At 38.7% G+C, this 26835-nt stretch overlaps 2 protein-coding genes across 3 annotated transcripts; both read right to left on the minus strand.

Annotated features, from left to right (window-relative positions):
* Positions 1–358: 358 nt before the first annotated feature.
* Positions 359–2068, minus strand: LOC311488043 (fibroblast growth factor 4A-like; the record flags this gene model as incomplete). The annotated part of the gene is made up of 4 exons (XM_084544546.1): positions 359–541; positions 704–807; positions 1072–1200; positions 1897–2068. The coding sequence occupies 4 exons, from the start codon at positions 2066–2068 to the stop codon at positions 359–361; spliced, it is 588 nt and encodes a 195-aa protein (XP_084400672.1).
* A 2630-nt stretch (positions 2069–4698) lies between these two features.
* Positions 4699–24397, minus strand: ccdc93 (CCC complex scaffolding subunit CCDC93). Of its 2 annotated transcripts, XM_084545272.1 has the most exons (24): positions 24162–24397; positions 23808–23921; positions 23079–23173; positions 22183–22294; positions 20700–20798; positions 19408–19464; positions 19176–19276; positions 16496–16513; positions 15407–15440; positions 14022–14120; positions 13561–13611; positions 13154–13240; positions 12491–12607; positions 11462–11524; positions 10921–10994; positions 10225–10306; positions 10050–10124; positions 8735–8806; positions 7561–7669; positions 7390–7472; positions 7194–7231; positions 6688–6772; positions 6226–6339; positions 4699–6033 (listed from the first exon to the last, which is right to left on the minus strand). In XM_084545272.1, exons 1-24 carry the CDS (start codon positions 24291–24293, stop codon positions 5977–5979), a joined length of 1968 nt encoding a protein of 655 aa, XP_084401398.1. In that variant the 5' UTR covers positions 24294–24397; the 3' UTR covers positions 4699–5976. The 2 variants fall into 2 exon arrangements, with proteins under 2 accessions (XP_084401398.1, XP_084401399.1); XM_084545273.1 differs by lacking the exon at positions 16496–16513 and having other exon boundaries at positions 4701–6033; positions 24162–24395.
* Positions 24398–26835: the final 2438 nt, after the last annotated feature.

A 26835-nucleotide genomic window follows, 5' to 3' on the forward strand; every position in this document is an offset into this window, starting at 1 on the left:
AGGACCATGTCCATTCTCTGATTAGTCACAACTGTTCTGGGGACACAAGGGAGACCTACACAATAGTTGGAAGGTGGTCATAATGTTACGCCTGATCAGTGTAAATCTGTTATGCCTTAGTGAACAGTTTTTTACACATCCAGTAGACATTTGGAGAGGAGCTTTTGTTCACCTGTTAAAAGTAAGAGCAATGTTTTCTTTCTTTTAGCTCTGGTGTTGGACCACTTCTATTCGGAAACATCTAGAGCTGCCATCAGTTGCTTAAAGCTCAACAAGTTTGCACCAGTTTTCTTTCTTCTTACTTGTTTTTTTTCATGGTGCCATTACAGGCTGTTCACAAAGGAGTAGTGGACCCTGATCATGGTGTCTTTCGAGGCAGGAAATGGGTGCAGGGCTGGTGATGGCTAACGGTGTTGCCCTTCCTGAGTTCCCCCTTGTGGGAAAGAGCCAGGTAGATGCCTGGATAAGACAGAGAGGAGTAGGTGGTGTAGTGATTTTCTTCCAGGTTCTCCTTCAACATGCAGTCATCAGAAAACTGCTCCTGGAAAGATGACAGCCACAAAGTCTGTTAGTGTTATCCAGCGGTGTATTTTTCCCCATTATGAGGGCCTGAACTTTATGTCTATGATTAATGCATCTGTATATAACAGTGTTGGCAACATAGCACTATATTTCAAGGTCAGCTGTGCAGTAGCCTACATACCGCTCCATATGCCAGTCCTTCTTTACTCATACAGAGGTACAAGCCACTCTTAACTGCTCTGATTCCCACCACTCCATGCTTCATAGCGAACACTTTCATCCGACCTGAGGAGATGCAGAAATGCAGGATAAAGTAACACATTAAAGTGAGACGGTAGAACTTTCCTAGCACGTAATGTCTAGCATAAACATATATGTAGTATATGTATTGTTTTCATACATTTTAGCACACAGCTGCAATGATTTCAGATAGTCCCAATCAAATTTACACGAGTGAAGAGTGGATTTTGAACTGTGTTCCTTCTGTTTTGATGATTTTGCCTTGGTTACACATAATGGGGAGACGTCATATGTATGGACTAAACTCACAGTATTCAGTGGGTTTATGGACGCCTCCTACCGAACCATTGGGCAGGATCTGGAGATGGTAGCCAATCCCGACACGACAATAGAGGAGCTGCTGTTTAACCTCTTCTCTAATTGGATGAGGACTGGAACCTGCATTACAAAATGACAATGAGTATTAGAGCCATGATGAAAATTGCAGCTATTTTCTTCCAATGTCTCTCTTTATATTGCATAAAAAAATCCTCTGTGGCCCATATCCATTCTCCACATAAACCACTGTTTATAACAAACTGTTATAAAAGACAGAATTAACAGGACACGGTAGGCACTATAAAAACAATACTGGAGGATACCCACTTGATTTGTCTGAAACCTTGCATTATCTTCAGCTGAACTTGATGCAATCAGTTTTTCATGCAGTTAACTACTCATTGAATCAGTTTGGACAGTTCACATTGTGACAATGCCACAACATGAGTGGAACTTTCACTGATTCAAAATGCAAGATAAAAGATTTAAATATATATATATATTTGAATTTTGATGTGGTGAAAAAAATAATAATATATATATATCTTTTATCTTGAATTTTGAATCAGTGAAAGTTCCACTCATGTTGTGGCATTGTCACAATGTGAACTGTCCAAACTGTTGGTTTCCCAGAAGTTCTGTCAGAATGTGATGACATCTCCCAGGCATAGCCCTCTTCAGGTTCCCCCACAGATTTTCTATATGAATAATTTCTGGTCTTTTTGTATGTTTTGGATTATTGTCATGTTTATTTGCAGATTTTAGCCGTTAAAATATTATTTAGTAAGAATTTACTAAAATTAGACGCTTGCTTACCTTTTCCTTTCAGCAGGGAGTCCCTGATTTGCAGCTTCCAGAGGCCCCTGAAGAGAGTGTTGTGGTCCTCACGTGAAACAGCTGGCTCCCGTTTGTTTGCTCCCGCTGCCCGATCACACACTGTTAAAAGCTGGAGCAACAGAAATCCAGGCAGCAGCGAGGAGATGTTCATAGTGTAACATATCGAACACATGCCTGTAGACCAAACACTGATGTACTACAAGTCATGTCTTCTGACAAAGATCTGCCCTCCTAGTCCTGGTGATCCTGTATGTCCCACAGGTTCAGGTTGGGTCTCCTCCTCTTCTGTTGAACAACTGAGGTCCACTTGGTTCCCACCTCCTCTACACCCACTTCTTCCTTTTATCTCCTCTGACGCCTCTTTCAACACCAAAGCGCTAACAGGGACGCTGTGAGATACTTAACTGTATACAGTCATTATCAGTGAAATATCAGTGATCCTGCCAACACGTGATGTTCCATGATGTTGCTGCAGAAAGCACCTGCTGGACTTTGAAGGAAGCTTGTTCAGCGTCAGCCCACTGGAACTGAAGCAGTCTGTAGTTCAGCCAGTGAAGTATGAGAAAAGGCAGACAAGACAATCTTTGACACTATACTGTTTGTAGCCTGCGTACATGGACATTTCTTTCAACCAATCAAAGCTGTGACACGCAAGAGAAAAGTAAGCTGACTGTTCAGTATCACAATCACCAGATTGGAGAGCGAACTGTACTGATAATGGAGCAGAGGCTGAGGCAGAAGAACACATGTATAATACACAAATACAAGTTCTTGTTGAATTAAACCTCAATCATGTTTCATTTATTTTATATTTCTATAGCAGTATCTGGGCAGCCAGATACACTTCATGGCCTAAAGTACATAGACAGATAAAATTGAACCAATATGCAACTAAATCCTGTGGTATTCACTTTTTCAGCTAAGCCAACAGATCCTTGGTATTCCTCAAACTGTGTTTTACAATCTTCAAAATGTCAAAAAAATAAAAAATTTAAGCAGCATTTTACTATTATTGATCTAAAACATTGAACAGGACCACTAGCAAAAAAAATACTTTTTTGTTTAAGATTTTGTTCAAAGTAGATGATGCAGAGATGGGCTTCCTTGTACACTTGAGCATTGGGAGGTTGTTGGAATGTCCGTTTTGGGGCTATAAACTCATTTTTTTTTTTTTTCTTCAGTCGTTTTTATTCAGACATTTAAACATTTAACAGATAAAGACATAAATAAACATCAAGTCTGAAATGGAATAGGCAGAAGCTAAAGCTTATTGCGCCTATCCCAGTGTATTTACAGACATAAACGGTAAAAGCTGCCCATGTCTTATGCATGCACTCATACATTTTTTATTTTCAAATCATCCCAAAGAAGAAAAGAAAAAATCTATCATCTTAATTTTGCGTCCTTAGCATCCATTCTCAACATATTTTTTTATAACTGATTTCTTCAAAAGAGTTTTAAATTGAATTAAAGTTTTACAGTCTTTTAGCTCTTGGTCCAATTTACTCCATACATTAATCCCAACAAAAGAAACACAATGCTGCTTTGCACTTGTTCTCACATATGTTTTTTTAAACATTTCTTCCTTTCGGAAATTATAACCACAGTCTCGTTTTTGGAATAATCCCTGAATATGCACAGGTAACTTGTTATGGCTTATGTTATACATGAATTGTGCTGTTTTAAAGTCAACCAAATCCTTTAGTTTTAGTGCTTTTAGCTTAATGAAAAGCTCATTTGTATGTTCCCTGTAAGCCACTTTATTCACAATGCGGATCGCTCTTTTTTGAATTATAGTAATTGGATTAAGATTGGTTTTATAAGTGTTTCCCCAAACTTCTAAGCCATAGGTCATGTAAGGAAGAACCAGGGAACAGTATAAAATATATAAGTTTTTTTCATTTAAAAGTTCTTTGACTTTAGATATTATTGCAAGAGATTTACATAGTTTTGCCTTGATGTAGTTTATATGGGGCTTCCAGCTGAGCTTATTTTGTAAAAGTACTCCAAGAAATTTTATTTCATTCACTCGTTCTATCTCAGTATCATTAATTATTAACTTTCTATGAACATTAATGGCACGATTTCCAAAAACTATAAATTTGGTTTTGTTTAAATTGAGGGTTAACTTATTTGAATCAAACCACTTCATAGGAGGAGGCCACTGATTTCCACTACAGGAGGGCATACAACTTAACCTTTGACTATTGTTTAATTTAGCCTGTACATCATCATCTGCTATATTGCACATTACAGAATCAATAAAAACTAAATTGTATTACTTTGTCTCTAAATGGCTGTTGTGTATGTGTGTACTTCTCCAGGGAAATAAGTCTCAAAGGTATGTGATATACCACTGGAAAGCTCTCAGTCAGTATAAATAGTAGCACTATGTATGGGTTTGAGGCATGTGGCTCAGATTCTGTCAGGCAAGTTACCATGTGGCGCATAGTTGATGGTTTGGATAGGTGATCAACTATGACCAGGCACACCACAAAAGTTTGTGAAGTCATATCACTTGCACTTGTTGTCCATTGTTGGCTGGTGAAATATTGAGATGTAAGCAGAAATTCCTGCATGTTTGCTCTGTAGTTAACACCAACAGATTAGCTCCAGCTATGTGAAGCCTAAAATCAACAGCAAGAGTAGCTTTCCTTGTTTTAAAGGACACCTTATATGGCAGAGTGAAGTGAGCAGAATTGTGTGTATGGTTGTTTAATTTCGACCGTCCCTCATATTTACAGTGCTCTTATTTTTTTAAATAAAATATACAAATTGTTAAGCAAACTCCATAGGAACAAAATACAATCAGAATCAGTTCCATTCAAGGTTGCTTCTACAGACTGGGTATGGACTTTTGTGGACAAAAAAGCTACTTTCAAGAAAAACTATTTTTGATCATAATAGAAAGCCCGCTGAAAATCAGTGCAGTGCGCCTTTAAGGAGACAAACAGAACATGTCTACCACCCACTAGCGCAATTTGTCATTTGAACAGGCCTATAAAATGATCGCCAAAGGCAACCTCTAACATTTACAGTATAGTTGCCACCTTCTGGTCTCCTACACCCTAATACTTCATTCATGAAGTAATAACTTGTGGCTTACAAAATCTACACTACAATCATACTTATCTTGTACTTGGAAAGTTTAGTCTTGTACCACCTTTGCTGTAATTGATTACAGTTTGTTCTACTGTCTTTGTAAACCTATGTCAAAAAAATAGAAATTTGTACATGCTGGCAACTGCATCTGTTAAAGCAACCAGCAGAAATCCTAAGGAGATGTGTGAAGTCTGATTATTGTTCTGAAATGAAGTCCAACTGACCAGACCGTTTCCATAACTGACCAATAACAGACTGAACTCTCTGACCCAACTGGTATTGTAGGTGCCGAGTACAATTCACGTTTGTGAAATAAATCCTAAAATATACTCCGGGACAGTTTTATAAATGGATGTACTTGACTGTTGGAAACCTGTCACCAGGTTCTTTTTTTGGCCAGCTTGGGCATGTGCACTAGGAGATTTGAAGTGCCTTGGTAAAACACAGGATGTTTCCTTCACTGATTCATCATGTGACTTTTAACTACACTCTGATAGCAGAGTAGTATCTTATCTAAGATGAGTAACAGAAAAGGCATTTCAAAATATTTTATTCATTACCCTGGTCATACAGGGACACTGGAAGGTGAGGAAAAAGTAAGACAAACAGAGATGTGTAAGAGAAGCATTACTAGCAAAGGAATCATTTAAAAGTGCACCATGTTTAACACATCGACATAATCTCTTTTGGAAGCTATGGGACTCTCTTTTCTGTTGCAGCTCCACATCATGAGAATGGAGGGTGTTGATGGTAGTTTCTTATTATCGTCATTGTTGAATGTAATCAAAACCCAAAGAAAGGTATTTAGATTTGTGAGTCTGCAGGATTTGGGATGTATTTGGATCCTACGCGTGTGTTCACAAATGTATAAACAATGATATGGAATGTATCAGTGATCAGTTCAGCTCATTCAGATTATACACTATGTTTCTCCTCACATAAAACCTAACAGTAACATCAGGAAGCTCCTTTAGCTCTCAGCTTGGACAGCAGTATCTCATTTTTGCGGCATTCCTGTGATGAAAAAAAAAAGAAAAACACAACATTTGACTGCATTACACCACATTAAAAATGACTGACTGTCCCCTCCTCCGCCCCAATGAGTGGTTTTCTGACGATCCATCAATACACCAGACTGGATTTGTATGTATTCTCTTTATTATAATAGTGTGTTGTCATTTTAAATGTGCATGTTATTTTTATTACCTCTTTAAAGTCCTTGACAGTTTTGAAGTACAGCCTCTGCTTGTCCAGCAGCTCCAGGTATTCGTCGTTCAGCTGATCTCTCCTCATTTTGTTCTCCTGCTTCTTTTTCTCCATCTGGAAAAGGAGACAGAAAAATAAAAAAATAAGAGCATAGTCTCAGAATTTGTCCATTTTATTTTCACATTGTACACTATACCTCTGCCACTAGACTGTCCAGTAATGTTACCGCATCACAACAAAATCTCATGGGTAGAATAATAAGGCTGGGCAACGTAGCACAATGTTTTGTTTTTTTGTTTTTTGGCCTCAAAATAAAGAAAAAATGTGATTCATTTTCTAATAATAATAAATCGCAATATCCCAATATCATCTCTTAATGTCTTGTTATTATAAGCAGGTAATAAGAGCTAACATATATAACTATAACAAACCAGAATTATCCTTTTAGGGAAAGACTTCTACCTTGATGCGACTCTGTTTGATTCCCTCCACTATTTGTTCCATCTGTCTGAGGAACTGCTCCTTGGCAGCTGAAGAAGACATGGCTCTGGACAGGAGTATAAGAGTTTAGATTCTCTGTACATGTCTAGAAATGAAATGAATGTTTTTAAAGACCTTTTGTAGACCTCAGTCAAATTTAAGTTAAATTTGGTGCCACAAACAAATATTAATATGATCCATTTGAAGAACTTAAGCGTGATTTTTGTGCCTGGTATATGGGGATTCAAGTAAACAAAATACAATGATCAGCATGGTTAATGTGGCTGACTGTGTTCCACTGTCAGACATTACATAATACAGTCATTCTACTCACAAATGTAAAAACCTACATAGCTAATTCTGACAGCCTTTGAGCTACAGAAATTAAGAAACAAACTGAGATTTGTCCATGGCACATAAACCTGTAAAAAACTGTGGTCTCTAGCATACAAATACATCAGTATTAATTGATATTTTTTCATACTTACTGCTGGAAGTTGTCATGAATGGAATTCAGCAGATTCACCTACAGAAATAATAAATAGATATTATTCTCATAATTATTTAGCTCCTTTTCCAAAGATCACAGACATATCTAAATTCAAAGCCAAATTCTAGCTGAACCAGGCATTAGATTGGCAATCATTATGGTGTTGCTGACAAATGTCTGTAGTAATTACTTGCCTCCTTCTCAAGATAGACCTTCTTATCATCTAAAGTGTTATACAAAGTGAAGAACTGCTTGGTCTCTTTGTGCGTAGCAGAAACTGAAAGACACAAAACAATTAAAAAGAAATGAATATTTTACAGATTTTCAGGTTTTCTTGGTGGACCTGACGCAGAGGAGAAACCCACCTTGGCTATAGAGTTCAATGAATCTTTTCTGGTACTGGGTCAGCTCGGCCCGGCTCGGAATCTCATCAATCCTCCTCTGCAGGATGGCAATCTCTCGGTTCCTCCGAGCCTGAGAAGAGTGAAGGGAATCATGAGTGATTCAACTTTAAGTAGAGAGTGTTTGTTATTGCATTTCAAATATTTTAAGTAAATAAAATGCTGCTTGCTTGTATTGCGAATTACTTTCAGCGGCTGAAATGGTACATTTTAAATGAATTCTGTCAACGTTAATGGGTTAATGATTTGTTGTTAAATGATTTAACCCATGACTTCCCCACGCAGAAACTGAGAAACAAAGAAAGCCCAGGGTCCTGTCGGATGACTCTCCTGACACTAATAAAACCAAATGTATTCAATGCTGATGTAAACAGAGCCACCATCACAGCACTCAATTTTCCAACACCGAAACATCGCCCTCTGGCACTCAACTGATGCAGTGAGCCCTCCTTGCCCTAGGACTATCCAACTGAATGCAGAGGTATTGGTTTTCTTTGTATTGGTAGAAACAAGCCCTGCAATAAAATCATGGCTAATATTCTGATAAGAATTGAGTCTGGCTTCACAAAGTAAAGTAGTCCCCAACAAATGGCAAACTGCAGAACAGCAGTCATATTATAAACTGTTATTAACGGTTTTGATACCGCCTTGTTTTGTCGAGTAGAAAATAATGACCTGTGTTTTAAAGAAAGGTTTTGTTTGTAAAATTTCAATCTGCAAGATTCACTTTGTTATGCAGTGGCATACAAGCAGGAAGCTGAATCATATAGAACTACTTGGCTACGGATCAAGTATTTCAGTAGTTTACTAAATGCACTTGTTTATATTCCACAGTTGAGTTGACTTCAGTGCAGTTACAGCTTTCCTTGAAGTTCCAGATCATGTCTGGCCATGCTTTTCCACGTACGCAAGGTGACAATTATGCCTTTACATGAATTCATCTACATAAAAACAACCTGCTCCAGAGCAAAGAGAGAACGAAAAGAACTATGAGATTAAAACAGTGCCAAGCTGATAATAACCAGTGAGGCTGATTTGTCTCATTGTTATCTGTGGCCTGTCATCTGCTGCTCTGACCTATTTGCCTAGATAATTTGTATTGCATCTAATCTTGTGTTATGTTGTATGCAGTACTTACCATGAGCAGACGGATCTTCTGTAGTTTCTCTCTGTCTGTGTTGTACTGTTTATCTATAAGCTGGTTCCTGTCCTGAGAAACAAAGGGTGCAGTAAAACAAAATGATCTGACTGAAGAAGAGAGGTTTTATTTTGAAGGACTTTTCCCACAATCTTGGAAAAAGAAATAGTGAACATAATATATACTGTATCAGACAACTCCCAGTAGAGTGACATACTGTATCTGCATATTATGTATGTGCATTTTAAATGTATATGCACCCCTCTGAGTTTTCTACATTTTTGCATAAAAAAAAAAAAAAGACTCAAAACATCAGTGGATTTTCACACAAATTCTGAAGGTAGACACAAAGAACCAAATTAAAGAAATGAAACTGAAATATTATAGTTGTGTATTTGTTTATACAGGAAAATATTGACACATATATAATATATATATATTACACAGATATGTAATATTACATATCTGTGAGGTGCAAAAGTAAGTGAACCTCGAGGATTACAATTAAATTTCAAGGCCACTTCTGTTCAGAAAGTGTTTCCAATCAATGTAATAACATCTCAGATGTTGTTCAGTGCCCCGTTTTGTTAAAAATCAGGGATTTGTCACAGTCTGAGCTTCATAACACATGTTTGTGGAAGTGTAGAGGGAGAGGCGACAGACGAACCCGGGGTAACTTTTAAGCCACTGAAGGTTTCTCTCACATTGGCTGATGTTAATGTTCATGAATCCACCAGGAGAACACTGAACAACCGTGGTTTGCATACCAAAATGAACGTTTCTGCTCCTCTGCAGTGAGATCAACATCATGTGGACAAACCAGAAGACTAGTGGGAAAATGTTTTGCGGACAGATGAAACTAAAGTAGAGTTATTTGGTTTACATGAGAGGCTCATGTCTGGAGACGAAACAACACCGAACTCCAGCATCAGAACCTCATCCTGTTCCTGAAACGTGGGGGTGCTAATGTCTTTGTTTTTGCCTATTGTTCTTCATCTAGCCCAGGACGGCTAGTTGTCATTGATAGACCAATGAATTCTGAATTATACCAGCAAATTCTCAACAAAAAATGTCAGAACATCTGTCTGTCTGAGCTAAATCTGAAGAGAAACTGGGTCATGCAGCAAGACAACAACGCCAAGAACACACGTGGTTCTACAGAAGAATAGTTAAAGAACAGAATGATCATTCTGAAAAAGCCAACATCTACATTCAGGACTTGTGTGAAAATCCACTCCATCTTTTGAGTCATTTTTATGCAGAAACCTAGAAAATTCTGAGGTGTGCAAATACTTTGCAGCAGAACTGTAATTACCTTCTCCTCCTCTGTGTCCTGTCCTGATGCCAATTTCAACTCCTCAATGCTCTGCTGGAGGCGGGTCATCTCTTCCTGCACACAAAATACATGCATCAAAAAGGGAAAGTGTGTAGCAAATAACACCAAAAAGAAACTGAATCACAGTTAAAAGAGTGTGTGTTGATGCACTAACTCTGCAATGGGAGCGAAACTCCTGCTCCTGCTGCCTCAGGTTCTCATTCATTGTCACCAGAGCCCTCAGCTTCTGCATCATACTGTTCAACAGAGTAAAATATTACCAGACATGCCCATCATCGAAAAGTTAACAATTCAATCCCTGCCACAGACCTCACGCATTTCAGAAAGACCACAAGAGAAGATTAGTACTTTAATGGAGATTGACCTCTTCTGCTTGTGTCTACTGCTTTTTGATAAATATATGTGCAGTTTTTACATATTTAGACTTGGGAAGCTTGTCTTAGTGTATGCCCAACTAAATGAATAGGATCTATTCGGTTTACTGTACAGGTGGAAATCTATAAGAGAAGCTGCTCTGACACAAAGTACACTGACACTGACTAAAGAGATAGTGAAAACAACTTCTCAGAGCACATGATGTTAAAGTAAAACTCATACAATAGTTTCTGATTCTAATAAGGTTCTCAAAGTTGAGTAGAAGTGGTTGCTCAGCGCAGTTCACTAATGTGGGTCTGACGGAAACATACAGTGTAGAAATTATTAAGGAGGATCTTCTCTCGCTTATCCCACATGAAATGGGCATCATTCACCAAAAAGTGAGCTGTTTAATCTGTGATCATGAGAAACTTTTCTTATGCTATTATATTATGCTATATCCTGGCATTTTTTCTGTTATGAAAAAATGACTCACCCATTGTCTGCCTGCTCTTCCATCCCCTCTAAAGAATTCAGCTCTTTTTCGAGCTTCTCTGAATGCTCAGTAACCTGCAAGAAACAAAAAAATGATGGTGTAATTAAGTGCAAGCTGTAAATGTCAGTAGCTTATGATCCTGAGGAGACAACATGTTTACATCACTTAATCACTTAAAACTCTTTTTTTTTTTTTTTTTTTTCGTACATAAAAGGAACCAAATAAACTGTTGAAACAATTTGTTTATTCAGGAAAATGAGGCAATATCTAGGATTACAAGTTAATTTCAAGGCTACATTCAGACTTGTTTTTGTCTGTAATTAGTACTAAGGAGTGCCTCGTTTTGTCACAGTGTCATGGTCTTATCTTCACAACACGTGTTTGTGGAAGTGTATGATGGCACAGGCAAAGGAGCTTCTGAACCTCAGAAATAGAGTTGTTTTAGTTCATTGAGCTGGAAAAGGTTACAAAACCATCTCTAAAGAGTCTGGAATCAATGAATCCACAGTCAGACATACTGTGAAGAAATGCAGGTATTTACCTCAATCAGTTTTCTCTTGGCCTCGTCACAGTCCGTTTTCACCTTTGCATGCTTGGTTTGTAGCTGTAAGCACAAACACATCAAATAAAACGTCATCTACAACACAGGAGCTGCACCCTGATCAATGTCAGAACTCAGATAATTCCCTTTATCGTTATGGTTAGATAAAGATTCATTAATTATGCAACAATGACAGACAAGGGAGACAATTGACGGAAAGGTTCTCTTAAGGGGAATGCATGTGTTTAATAAACACGAATAGGCTTGTTATTAGAAATTCACCAGAATGGGCATTTAAGACTGATGACAATTACCTATACTTGTCAGTTTTTTGTTGTCTGTGTAAATATGACAACCAGTAATATTAATCTTACCAGTGCATAATATAGAGGAAATTATTAATTACTTTAGACTGACAAGTTTATTTTTGGACTAAAACATTAATATTATTAACATCTCTGGAATAAAGACTACATCAATTTATTGTGAATGTACCTATTGTAAAAAATATTTGCAACAGGTACTTATTATGTAAATTGGTGTTTTATCCTGTGTATATTCCACAAAAAGCATTAGCATAACTTGTTATCATTTTCACCATCAAATCCTAACACTACCTTATGGATCAGATCAGATATGGATCAGATCAGATATGATTGCAGCTTTGATTATCTACCAAATGAAGGTAAGACATAAAAGACCCTTTTGTCATGCTGCACATCAGGCAAATTAATCGAGCTGCCAAAAAAGGCATCAAATATCAAAACTGTTGTGCAACGATTATAGCACAAATTAACTGACTCTAAAGGGACTGATATAAGCTTGTGTGACACAGTTGCTCACTACTGTATGTCTAAACACACTACAGTATGCCCTGTTTTCACTGTAGAAGAGTGTGTTCTCTCAGCTGGTTTCCGTGTCACCTACACTAAAAGAACCTAGTGACAGTGGTTGTAATAATGAATTTGACACGACAGCACACAGCATGCTGGGAGTGTACTTCATATTCTTTCACAGTGAACTGCTGACCTCCTCCAGCTGTTTGGTCTTCTGCTGGATCTGCTTATTGAGCAAAGTGACCATTCTGCGGTGCTGCTGCAGCGGGCCATATCGCTCTGAACGCTCATCTGAAGACAGCTCCGACTGCTGCAGGCGTACATGGAAAATAAAGATGAATTTGATTATTACCGCAGGGAAATGTTATTAGAAGTGAGCTGTAAACGTTCATCCAAGTGCTGGATCAGCACGTTTTCTTGTTACTACTAAATGTACTACTACTTTTAACCTGCATTAATTGAGAAGATTAAGAGTGCAAAATACAGGGGTATTAGGGAAAATCAGACAATATGATTGACAAATGTGGCCATCCAGAAATTCAACTTTGAATAAAACAACATAACATACCAAAAACCCACCATGGATGTACTTTTATATTTACACTAAGCACTTTACAGTGCCTAAATAACACCTGACTACCAATACACAGCATCATCTTTACATATAGAACAAGGTAGTGTATTATAGGATTACATCCTATTTTGGAATAAGACTAAAAATTTGTATTAGCTGCTCCGTCACTGTATTGTACATTACCTAATTGTGTCTGACACTGGTCAGCAGAAAACAGTAAAATAGTAGAACATTTCTTCTGCCTCTTTAAACAACACTGTTAGTAGTTTGATTGTTGCTCACCTTCTCAGCGTACTCAGAGGCTATCTGTTTGATCTCCTCAGACTGCAGTCCCACTATCTGACCCACTGTGCTTGCCGTCAGCTTCCCCTGCACAAACACAAACCTCTATCACAACCACACCATGGCATAATTCACACACATGTTTAGTTAGTTTAGCTAGTTGTTTTAGTGATTTTCACCGTACAGTTAATGCAGTGGCATGACAAGATTTCATCAGCATGATTCTGATACTAATGAACTGATAAGCAATGAAATGGGTTTAAATTTAGCTTGACTGACACTTAAATGGCGCAGCGCAATCTACTACCAAGTTTGTTGGTAGTAGATACAGAAACAGTCAAGACATCTGGTGTTGCACAGCAGCGTTACAGAGAGATTCCAACTGCAGTCTAGTTTTAGTTGCATACCTCTTCATTTGCCATGGTTGCCATGCTGGTCATCAGAGCTTTGATTCGCATCTAAATAAATACAAATACATGCAAACAAGTTAACTAACAGTTTAAAGTATTAAAGTTAGTTTGTATATATCTGTTTATAACGGATAAGTGAAAGAGAAGAAAATCAGCTGACAGAAGCAGACAGCACCAGGCTCTCTCAGTGCATTCATAAAAAACATTTCTAGAATTAAACATACAGTATATAGACACATTCATGTCTTTTAACGATTACCCCACACTTTACATAAGTAGTGTGCAACTTCTTATTACTCCACAATGTTCTTATATTTATTGCAATAAATCTTTAAACTGATATTTAATTTTTTGTAAAGTATTTTTCTCATCTCTCCTTAGCTACTTACTCAAGTTTACTGTATGTCTAATAGGTGTATTTTGCCTCCTATGATCTAAACACTGCATGGACTTCTCACCTCCTCTGCTGCCTGCAGGTTGTCTTCCTCTGGTACCTCAGCCATTCCAGGGGCCAATGCCTGAGTGCCAGTGGCCAGCAAAGTCTTCCCCTCTTCTACCTATAGGAGGGAAGACAAAATTAGATGCAAAAGAAACAAAGTAAATTGTCAAAATCAATGCACTCTCTTCCTTGTCTAACTGGCTCCGATATTATCCATAATTCAACTTAACCAGCGACACTGTGGTTCGGAGACTGGGACTTGTTATGCTAGTAGCGTCAGCAGAGATCAGCAGCAGCTACAGAGTACTGGTGCATGGATCGGCTCTGACTTTATCTAAATCCATTCCACCTCCACCCACCTGAACAATTTGTTTTATCTAATTTAGAGACCCCCCATCACACATTAGCCTGCAATTATTTCAGCGGGATAATTGATATACTGTAAGTTGCCATATCTTCCAGCATGACAAGCCAGGGCACAGATGGCAGAAAATTCAGAAGCATGAGTATTTCATATCGGGAAAGAAATTGTATGTATTTATACAGCCGAACAGAATGTGTTTGAAAAGATGTAGAAACCTAAAACTATCAATCTAAGTATAAATTTGCAGCACTGCACCTTTTATACGATGAAATCAATGACTTCTCTATGAACAAAACACGGGATAGGAGAAGGCACTGTTTTCACACCATCTCTGGAGCAGAAAAAACATGCAGGCAAGACAATAACCTGACAGCTTGTTTTTACGGACATTCTTATGATGTTGTTCCCAGGTTATTCTAGGACATGGGCCTTCTGAGGGTGTCCTGTGGTGTCTGGGAACAGAATGTTGTTAGTGGGGGCCTTTGAGTCCTATGGGTTGAGGGGAGGGGCCTCCGTGGATCATCCCACAGATACTTGGATCAGTTTGGAATCTAGTGAATTTGGAGGCCAGATCAACACCTTGTACTGTTCTTCATGTTTTTTTAGTTGTTCCTAAACCGTTGTTGTGTGTGTATCTGTGTCAGGCTGCATCCTGCTGGGGATGGCTGCTGCCATCAAGGAGTGTCATTGCTATGGGGTGGATGTGCCTGGTCTGGTCTAGGTGGCTGGTACATGTCTAAGTAACATCCACATGAATGAAAGGTCCAAAAGTTTCCCAGCAGAACATACTATCACAAGATGTTCATTGTTATTTACTTCTCCTGTCAATGGTTTTAATGTTGGTCAATGTATTTGTCTATCTGTACAATCAGTAGAGTGGAATCAATCAATAAGATCAACGCGTGGGTCTGACGAGGTAGAGCAGCAGCAGCATATCTTGGCATTTCAGACTAATAACAAATAAAAAGCTCACTTTAAAACCACTCACTGTATAAGAGGAAACTAGTCCTTCATAAAAATCAAATCATTTTGATACTTACCTTCTCTTGTTTGGACTGCTTGAATCCATATCGTCTACAGGAAAACAAACAAAGAATATTTATGTGACAACTCTAAAATGATTTAAGTGTTGCCCTAACGCAACAGCAGGTATAGCTGTGCAATATACATCAAAAAGCATGTTTCTGTAGCCTTAGGCTGAATAGTGATACATGTTACACAGTATACTGTATATCTCAGTCTTTCCAACAATGAGGGCAAAAGTCAAAGCCACATGTGAGATGTCACACCACAACTATTAAACCAGACTACGTTCACTTAAAAACAAAGAGACAATGTTCCCTTACTATGTGAGAATATAGATAAACTATGTGAAACAAAGGCTGCTTTTATTAAAGGAAGGCCTAGTGAGTACTGAGAATTGAATTGTGGTGGTGGGTAGTAAAACACATGACAAATGAGCATGCAAACACTCATGCAGTTAAGAAGTGTAGACTGTAACCCAGGTTATTTTCTGTAGCTGTTAAATTTATTGCTACTCCCTAGATGTGCCTGCAGACTGTTGGTAGATGCTCTTTTGGAAGTTGTGTATAAACACAATCAACTGAGCTGAGACAGGCTAGTGTGATCTCAGCTCACTGGGAGCGATTAGTCTGCAGTAAGAACATACCTTACCCACAGACCAAGGCGGCTACCCTGATAAATACAGGATATAGCCAAGCAGTTTAGCTGATGTGTCTTTAGAAGAGAAACTGTAGGGTTAATAGGTCGTTGTATGCCTCCAGAGCACGTCTTCTCCTTCTGGAGTTGATTTTAGAGTTGCCTAAAGGTATTTTAAAACCTATATCATCTTGTTTGGATTTCAGGAAATCAGGTTTGAGCATCAAAAGTTGGTATACTGTCTACCCTACCCATAACACCATGCCACATTAAAATATGACTGAACACAACAAACTGAAGGATCACAGAATAATGAACTCCACAGCAGCACCACAGTTTGCATCCATCATGCCCGTTTGATTCATTGCATTCTTTGACTGACACTTTCAACTGTATCACACAGCTCTGTGAGCAGAAGCTGGCAGGAAGAAAAAAAAAAAAAAGCTTCACACGGTCATACAAGTACTTACAGGAGGAAATCTGACATTCTAGTACACAGATGGAGATGGATGCATGGAAGAAAAAACAATGTCAGATAGGTGAGAACCATGACAAGAGAGGTGGATAGAAGACGAGAACAGCACTTAAGGGGATCAGAGCAGGGAGAGAAATGAATGCTGGAATGTACTGTTACTCAACAGTTCAGGAGTGGAAAAAATTTGCTACAGTTACAACGCATCGAGAAAATGTGGCTATATTATTACGGGAATCAGTTTAATTGTATACTACATTAAATGTAAGCTCAGGTTTGACTGTTAGTTTGCTCCCAAGAGCAACTAGAGCTGTATGACAACTCTAGTTCCAGAAACGTCCGATGACTATGTAAAATATAATAAATATAATACTTAAATCATGTAAACCCTACATTAAATTGAATACAGTAGTCCCTCACTATAACGCGGTTAACCTTTCGCGGCCGCGCAGTTTCGCGGATTTTTTTAGTGCAACTTTGCATGTTTTTTTTTTTTGTTTTTTTACAGCGCATTGTTTTCTGCATCCTGATTGGCTAAGGGAGAGCCCGCGTGTCGTCTTCTGCGTCCTGATTGGCCAAGGGACTGTAGACCATTGTCAATCAATCTCCTCGTCTCTTGTACAGTACAGAATGCGTTCAGCTTGCCAAATTTACATATGCAGTATCTTTGATCGCTGGCAGTGTGACTGAAGTGCGGTATGTTTGCAAGTTATTGAGAAAAGTGTATAAAGTGTGTAGTGAGGGGTTTTGCAACCGTAAAACATTTATAATCATTGTAAAAAATAAAGCTGACTACTTCGCGGATTTTGCCTATCGCGGGTTATTTTTAGAACGTAACTCCCGCGATAAACGAGGGACTACTGTATAGCACATAAGCATCATATTAGATTTGATTCGACACCTACAACATGTTTTAAAACAACTGAGACAGGCATCAAAAAACTGAAAAAGTTGTGTAATGCTTAAAATGACACTTGGTGACAATCTCACAACTGATGTGAGATGTTCCTATTTAAACCTCAATTCCCCACCAGTCCCTTAGAACTGAAGAAGCTACTAGGATGAGTGGCAAAACGTCTTCAAGAAACTCTACAAGTCCAGTTGTTTTTCCTTTAACGCTTTTGGATATACCATAACCTGGATGACTGAGAACATTTACAGACTTAAAGTCATTACTAGATTAAGGGAATCTGTATAAATCAAAAAGGGCAAAAAAACAAATACTGAATGGCTGTGATCTTCAGGACTTCAGACAGCACTGCATTAAGAGTTAATGTCATATACTGTAGTCATCATAAATTCTTTCATTTTTTTTAAATAAGTTATAAGTCTATTTTTAACATATGTGTGCATGCAGGTGTGAATCAATCAGAAGCACGATGAATTTCGGTGTAAGTTGCAATAAGTAATAAGTATTCACTTAAAAAAATCATTGTCAGTGATCATTCTATCTACACATGAAAGTTAAAACTCTAAAGCTGTGTTTAGACTACAGGGGTTTTAAAATTAGGCTGTATCACACACTTATGGAGAAACTGCTCTTTAATCTCAAACTGGCATGTACAATATGATTTGAAGTATCCTCTGCTGCTCTGTGGGCCTACAAGCCAGCAGCATTTACTTAGTTGATTTAGACTGTAGGTTAATCATCATATCTCACAACCGTAGGTCTGTTAGGGTTTCTCAGTTGGACAGGGCCTCTAAATGTGTTTTGCCTGGGATCTTGACACAAGGGGTTGTAACATCTAATCCTGTGTATTAACGAATTAAAATAGTGCAACACACACTACAGGATATGATTAAGACTACCATGTCAGCCCCGGGAGTACAGAATTATGTGGAAGGACACCAAAGTAGAGACCGTTGTGCAGCAAATTCGTAATGAGACAAAAACTAAAGAAAAGAAACAAATTGAAGCAGACTGCTAAATGAGTGTGTATAACGAATTAGTCAGGGAAACATGGCGAACATAGGTCGCCTATTCTTAAGCAAGAAACAGAAGTGAGATTAGAAGTGTCAGTTTTAATTACTGTGTGTTCACCTAAAGTCTTTACATATTAAATCGTTGCTGCCAACACAGATGTCTTGGTGAGCTTTCCTGCTATATTCATACCCTACGGTATGTGGCGCTCACAAAGACAAATGGACTAAGTTAAATAATTGAATTAATGATATCACTGTTGTGTCATGTAAATCTCTTGTCGTTGAGATGCTCATAAGGATCCTGCTGCTGTGTGATGCAGCAGGTAGGCCTATGCCATAAACTCTAAAGAGACAACCCTGCGAATAGTAAGTAACAAAACTAAAATTAAGCTCATATCGATTTCATTATCAGATTTACGCATGCACACGCTTGGTTTCAGGATGTAAACATGCACTGAAACAAATACTACACGGCTGTGGCTCCGTAGGTGAGCGGGATGTTGACGAACCAAGGGGTTAGTGATCTGATCCTGGACATCCACGCGACTCTGAACCCTGAGTGGTTGAATGTGAATGTGTGAACGAATGGGTAGATGTGTCAAGATCATTCACAATATGTGGTAGAAGTCATATGTACGCAGGTGTGTCTCTATGGCTTAAATGATACATTTGATGTTTTTGGTAAATAATCGTCTGTATGTACATCTCGTCCTCGGTGTTCCCATACAAGCACACACCTTGTTGTGAAATCTCACCTGCCATACTCCAGCAGAGTGGAGTGAACTCTGGACTCCTCATCCAGCAGCTCCCCTGCATCCTTCTGCCGCCTATACTTCCTCTGTGGTTTGTACACTTCCTAGAAAACAGAAAACATCTTGTAAATGGTTCTCATGATCACCTGCCTTTTCTGTTCGTTGATTAAGTATAAGTAGGTACATTTATTTAGTGTACTGTGTGGTGTAGGAATGTATAGAAAGTTGGTCTCACCAATACATCGCGAAGTGCCCTCATAGACTTGTCTTTCCTCTGTAGAAACTCTTCATCCTATACGAAGGATTTCACAGCAAACGTCAACACAGTGGGATATGACCATCACATACCTAGACAAGACCTTCCTATAGATACTCTAAAAAACAACCCTCTAAAACATCAATTACTTTCCACTAAAAGTGTGTGGTAGTGTATTTATCTGCTGAGACAATGCCCTCTGCCTTTTTTTGGATGTTTCTGGGCTGCAATCTCTGGGCAGAATGTGTGAAATTCCCAAGCCAATAACTAGAGGGCAACACAGGGACGCTATAAAAATAATAATAATAAACAGCAAAAAAAAAGGAAAAAAAAGAAAAAAGAGACAGCTTAAAAATGTTGAAATTCAGTATTTAAATACATTATAATATTGAACAATGCAAGTCTGATTTGTTTTAATATAAATATCAGTTTTATTGTTTTCAACTGCAGCACTCTCTTCACTGTATTTCTTCAACACACTTCCAGAGTTTCAGATTTGTCGCTCTTCTTCCACTGTTTTTTGTTTTTTTGAAGACTGTTTTTGGTTTCTGTTTTAGCCTACTGGAATTATTTAAGCAGTAACAATCTTTAGTGAAGACCGAAAATGAAATTTTGACTAGTATAACAATGTGAATGTTCAACACTTTCTTTCATTTCTCTGAAAAACATAAGGCAGAAATTGAGGTGATCTATGTCAGGCAATGGAGCTCTGGTAAAGAAAAGCTGAAATGTAAAAAATTAAGACTGAAGTATGACTTGAAAGTTAACAAAATGTGTGTTTACTGTTGTGAGTTTTGGTTGATATGGATGATTCATTTCATGAAGAAAAGATAAAGGGCATCTCACACTGACATGATAATTACAGATAAATCCCAAACCATTTGCTCAATTTGCTCAGATCTGACATCTTGGTTTAATAACAAATACAGTATCTATTTACCTAATAGTTTTATAGCGCCCCCTAGAGGTTGTATTTTCTAAAGAATAAGAAAAACCTTTATTAGTCCCGCAATGGGGAAATTGCAGTTCACAACAGCTTACAGAAAATGCAATTCCGCCGTCAATTCATGTGTGTTGAATCTTGTATCATTTGGAGATTGCCTGATTTTATCCAAAAATGACAAGCGGCTATCAAATACTGTAGTCTTGGGGCCATGACGAAAATATTTCACTTGAAGGTTAAAACGTCTCTATGGCTAAGTTCTAACATTTAAATTGTGTGAAAAGACCTGCCCGCCATAGCCAAGTCTGTGACTGAGTGTTGCTGTTACCTCTGGGAGGATGTGGGTCCTCTGGAACTGAGAAATGGAGTAGGCTCTCACGTAATCTCCCATCTCTTCCCTCGTCTCAATAGCACGCTTCACCAGCCACTGGCAAGAGACACAACTCAATCATCAAGTACAAGGACACACCAGAGGACACAGACTGACAGGCACAGTGCACACTCCTGTATATTCTGAGTTCTGGTTTATTCCATGCTCCAAGTAGATCTGTCATTTAGACTGAATTAAATACTGTTGTACAACAGGTCGTAAGTTTCCGAAGGGAGGGATCATGCTCTGCTTCAGTATGTCACAGTACATGTTGGCATCCATGGTTCCCTCAGTGAACTGTGGCACACCAGTGCTGGCAGCACTGATGCAGCCCCAAACCATGACACTCCACCCACCAAGCTTGACTGTAGGCAAGACATACTTGTCTTTGTACTACTCATCTGGTTGCCGCCAGAGACACTTGACACCATCTGAACCAAATAAGTTTATCTTGGTCTCATCAGACCGCAGGACATGGTTCCAGTAATCCATGTCCTTAGTCTGCTTGTCTTCAGCAAACTGTCTGCGGGCTTTCTTGTGCATCATCTTTAGAAGAGGCTTCTTTCTGGGACGACAGCAATGCAGACCAATTTGATGCAGTATGCGGCCTATGGTAGCCTATGGTAGACAGCCTAACCCCCCTCCCCTTCAACCTCTGCAGCAATGCTGGCAGCACTCATACGTCTATTTTCAAAAGACAACCCCTGGATATGATGCTGAGTACGTGCACTCAGCTTCTTTGGTCGACCATGGCGAGGCCTGTTCTGAGTGGAACCTGTCCTGTTAAACCGTTGGATGGTCTTAGACACCGTGCTGCAGCTCAGTTTCAGTGTGTTGGCCATCTTCTTATAGCCTAGGTCATACTTATACAGACCATCAATTGAGTTCTTTGCCATGAGGTGCCATGTTGAACTTACAGTGACCAGTAAGAGAGAGTGTGAGAGCGATAAAATTTAACACACCTGCTCCCCATTCACACCTGAGACCTTGTCACATGACACCAGGGAGGGGAAATGGCTAACTGGGCACAATTTGGACATTTTCACTTGAGGGTGTACTCACTTTTCTTGCCAGCGATTTAGACATTAATGGCTGTGTGTTGATTTATTTTGAGGGGACAGCACATTTACACGAGCTGTACACTGACTACTTCACATTCTATCAAAGTGTCATATCTTCAGTGTTGTCCCAAGAAAAGATAAAATATTTACAAAAATGTGAGGGGTGTACTCACTTTTACTGTAAGTCAGACTGCAGTGAAAAAGAACCTTTGAGTGATGGACAGTTACTTTAAAGAACAACTCACAAAAAATATGTAATATAGAGTAAAGTATAAAATAAAGAATACTGGTATATTACTTTTTTACTTTTACTGCATGCACTCTGCAGTAATAATGGGCTATGCAAATGAAAACTAAATGCTTTTGGTGAATTCTCCTACCTGTACCACAGGATAAATGTGAATAAAATCCAATCCTTGAATTTGATGGGGCTCCAGGCGATGAGGACACTTCATCTTAGGCAGAACAGAAACTATTTTCTCTGTCAGGGCACTGCAAGGAAATAGGAAGCCCCATCATTGTTATCAACTGTCAATTTCCCTGTGGAAACCTTCCAAAGGCATCAATAAAGTTGTCTATCTATCTATCTATCTATCTATCTATCTATCTAGCATCGAGCTATCGAGCATCTCCACAGAATAAATCCGCCAACTTTCCCACCTCAAAACAACAAGGCAGCCTCACCTCCCCACGGCAACCTTTGATTCAATCATGACCCACTCTGATCTGCCATTTCTCCAATAGTTTAAAGTTCTCCAGAGTAAAAAGAACTCTTTCATATTAAGGACCGTTGCACTTTCTATGTTCTACTATGTACTACTATGTTCAATGTGTTCCATTAGCAGTGTTAGCTAAATTAATGAGGCACAGACTCTGTTAACTGTAGGGCTACATCAGCAGTTAACTATATGGCTGTCTAAAGAATCGTTAAAAATAGATTGCACATAGTGTATTTTAGGCTTTTATAACAATGTGTAATATGTGTATTTGTGTTTAATGATCATTGCGTATTACACAGATTTTTCAGTGTGATAAGTTAAGTTTTCCCTGTACTTTAGAAACTGTGCCTTGGCCCTTTTTGCTGCTAGAGCTTACAGTATATGCCAGGACTACTCTAAATCAGGTCATATTCCTGTTTGGCTGATTTGTAGATGTGGCTCATAACAGCAGTCACAATGCAAAAAAAACAAACAAAAAACTGGTTCCACATTTTTAACAATGTTGAAATGTAGTTTCAGATTGTCTCAGCCACCCGTGGAAAGGGATCACAACTTACATTCTCTGGCCAATGGTTGAGTTTTCTTGGAAAAGAAGATTGACATCAATGTCAAAGTTACAAGTGGTGATGCACCAGGTCATACCACCGACCACCTGTTGAGGAGAGAAGAAGAAAATAAATCAAGTGGGGGGTGAAAGTAAAGCAATGGTAATGGTTGACCTGTGAAGCTTTCTGGGCTAACTGTAGAAGATGTGGATCGTCCCACAGATACTTGATCAGTTCAGGATCTAGTGAATTTGAAGGCCAGGTCAACACCTTGTCCTGTTCTTCATGTTTTTTGAGTTGTTCCTAAACTGACACAGCCTGACACAGGCACACTGCATCCTGCTGGGGATGGCTGCTGCCATCAAGGAGTGTCATTGCTATGGGGTGGGGGTGTCTGGTCTGGTCTAGGTGGGTGCTACATGTCTAAGTAACATCCACATGAATGTCAGGTCCAGAAGTTTCCCAGCAGAACATTGGATTGTCACAAGATGGTCAAAGTTATTTACTTCCCCTGTCAGTGGTTTTAATGTTGTGCCTGATTGATGTATATGTATTCACAGTTAAATTAAACTTCAGTGCGTGAATATTCTCAGGTATCCAGGTCATTGTATCTCTATCTGCAACAAAGCTAAAACAAAGGAAACCTGGACGTGTTTCTCAACCAAACTCATTTCCAATTAGCCTTCTCTTCCAGAACATGAACACCAGTTCAGAGGAAGCCTAAAGGGGAGCTGTGTTCACCTTATCAAACGGTGACAGTCCTTTGATGCGGGCTCGGAAGTACCCAGCTGCCAGCAGAAGCTCCAGGATTTCCGCCAGCTTGACGCTTTGCTCTTCATCCTCTCGGGTTTCCACCTGAAAGCCAAAACACTCAGATGACTGATCATTGAGGGTCGCTTTTGGGTGTCCCCACGTTTCTATACGACAACAGAACCTACCACCGAGACGTTTAACTAAACTGTTAACGCGCTTATAAAGAACTAGGGTTCACCGTTACAGGCTAGCTTATTCCAGTGACTTCACCGTTAGCTCAGCAGCCTTGGTGTTGACATGCATCGTTTCATCGTTAAAAACCTAATTAAGACAAACCAGTACCTGAATGAGGTTCCCTTCTTGGTCATACTGAGCCCCTATTTTTGACTCAGTTCGCTTTCTGTTGAAGACAGACGTTGACACCGCCATATTGAACCATAGACTGTTTGGTTCCGGTGATGAGTCACATGACATTGTCACGTGACACGCAAGTCACATGATACCATCATATGACGGGCAAAATTCAAAAGTATTCAGGTCTAGCGTTTATCAATATGCATTATCGTCTGAACTAATGTTTGTGTGGCCCATGTTGTGCTGTTACCAAGTCAGGCAACTTCGGACTGACAAAGGCATATGTATAAACCCAGGTAGACTGTTTAAATAAATGAGCCCCTGTCTCTGGATCTGGATCTGGATCCGTCTGCTCTGAGTGGCATGCATCTTCATCTCCTCTGTCACCAAGTTCTTGTATCACAAATTCAAAATCATCTTCATCTCAAAAGGTTATTATTTCAATATCTTAGTAATCTAACTGTCAGAAGTATATAATTCTTGTCATTTTAAAGTTAAAGAACATTCATGATCTTCATAGTGAAAAAAACATAATTTGAATCTCCTCTTTCAATAAAATGTGCAGGCTATATTTTAGATGGAAAGGGACGGGAACTTCACAACATGTCACCTGCCTCCTGACATAGCACTTAAATGTTCTAATACAGTGGGGATTGATAGATTAGTCCAAACCAGTAAAAGGAGATGGATGGAGGACAGAAGTTAATGTGGAGCGTGTCAGGAGAATAATGGCAAATACTGGTACAGACAATTTATATAAAGTTTAAGCTTGTTTAAGGGAATGGTGAAAATGATTTCCTATTTTTTAAGATATTTACTGGCCCTACTCTTTTTTTTTTTTTTACTTCCCCCTTTGATAATTAGTAAAAAAAAAGTTTCTTCAGTCAGTTAAAGTTAAATGAATGTAAATGTACTTTGTTTAAAGCTTATACTGTAATTCTACAGTCACTGAGTACTGTGCACCGATTGGTTTTACATATTCAAACATTATTGTAAACAAACACTACAAATTAAAGTTTTAGTATGTTTCGTGATGTATTTTTTGAGACTTTTTGTCTTTTCTTCCAAAATAAAACTGATATTTTACAATTTCTAGCATGTGTTTACTCTTTATTGAATGTCTGTAAAGGAACTCGCTTTCTTTGTAGGATAATGGTGTTTTCCTATACATAATCCCTGCAACTCCTGTTTGCTTAGCCAGTCTACACTTTGTCCACTTTATTCATACAGCAATTTTTACATATGCTATGGACAATTTGGAAAGTACAGTTTGTACATATTGTGTATTGTTCTATTTTTCTTTAAAAGTGCCTTGTTTTACACACCATGTTGCTCACGTCACGTGTGCGTTAAATTGCCCCAGGGGGGAAAATGCAGTTTCTGAATATGAATATGAATCTGAATAGAACTTTCAATGCCATTTTTGAGGCCATTCTTATATCAAGTCTTTGTCCGTAATAATTTGGGAAAATAACTGTAAAATTTGCTTTTCTCTGCATAACCTTTAATTAAAATATCCTTAAATTTATTGTTTTTTGTCTTCATTTGAATTATGCTATCTTACTTTTACATCTATTACCTCTTTCTACTTTTTACATATTTGAAGTATTCACTTATTGCAAAATAAAGCTCAGATCAATAAACTGTCTTAAATAGGAGTGATAAATACATAGTGATCAAGTAATGAATCACAAACAAGAAATATGAATACCCATGGAGATTAAAGACATGTCTTTTCTCCCTGTGAACAGAGGACTGCTGTGCAGCAGGAGGAGTCACCGACTCCCTAAAGCAGAACTACAAATCTTTCAGCACCTTCAATAAGAGACCGGTCCCTTTCCTTAAAATCACTTCATCCAACCTTCACTTACCATCTCATAGCCACCATCTTCAGGATTGCCTCCCTGGAAAGTAAACCACATATATCAGACAATCAGAAAAGTGTTATAATTTAATATAATTTCAATAAATTCTCTCCAGGTACTCCGGCTTCCTCCCACAGTGCAAAGACATGCTCATTAGGTTAATTGATGATTCTAAATTGGCCATAGGTGTGAGTGTGAATGTCTGTCTGTGATAGACTGGTGACCTGTCCAGGGTGTTCCCCGCCTCTCGCCCGATGACAGCTGGGATAGGCTCCAGCAGACCCCGCGACCCTTAAGAAGGTGAATGAATGTGCTACACTGACAAACCTCACAAACGGAATATTTGACAGACTGCACCGATGTCACAAATCAACAGCAGTTTCAAAAACAATCAGCTGGTGATGAAGAGGAAGAGGAATAGTGATTAACCAGGAAAATGACAAGAACAAGGGCAGCATAGTGGTGTAGTGGCTCGTACTGATGCCTCACAGCAAGAAGGTTCTGGGTTATGTTTGCATGTTCTCCTTGTGTCTGCGTGGGTTCTCTCCAGGTACTCTGGCTTCCTCCCACCATCCTTTATTTCTTTGTTTCTCTTCTTTTACAATGAAGAGGACAGAATATGAAAATTCATTTTTACCGGAAGATGTTTTAGATAAAATCTGCCCCATTAAAACTAGCACTTAAAATACATTAAATACGTAAATACAGAAATAAAACATGTGTTTGAGAGGCAAAAAGGTAACCACGTTAAACATAATGAATACAAAATCATTTCTACTTTCCATCATGAATGCTCA

This window comes from Chelon labrosus (assembly GCF_963514085.1).
Source record: "Chelon labrosus genome assembly, chromosome: 5".
NCBI lineage: Eukaryota > Metazoa > Chordata > Actinopteri > Mugiliformes > Mugilidae > Chelon > Chelon labrosus.

Excerpts from the sequence above, each read along its gene's own strand:
- ccdc93 (XM_084545272.1), bottom strand. The coding sequence starts at position 24,293 with ATGTCATGTGACTCATCACCGGAACCAAACAGTCTATGGTTCAATATG. Across the intron at positions 13,612-14,021 it reads ACCTGCAGGCAGCAGAGGAG|ATGCGAATCAAAGCTCTGAT; the intron begins GTGAGAAGTCCA and ends GTATTTATTTAG. Across the intron at positions 7,232-7,389 it reads AGGTCTATCTTGAGAAGGAG|GTGAATCTGCTGAATTCCAT; the intron begins GCAAGTAATTAC and ends TTATTTCTGTAG.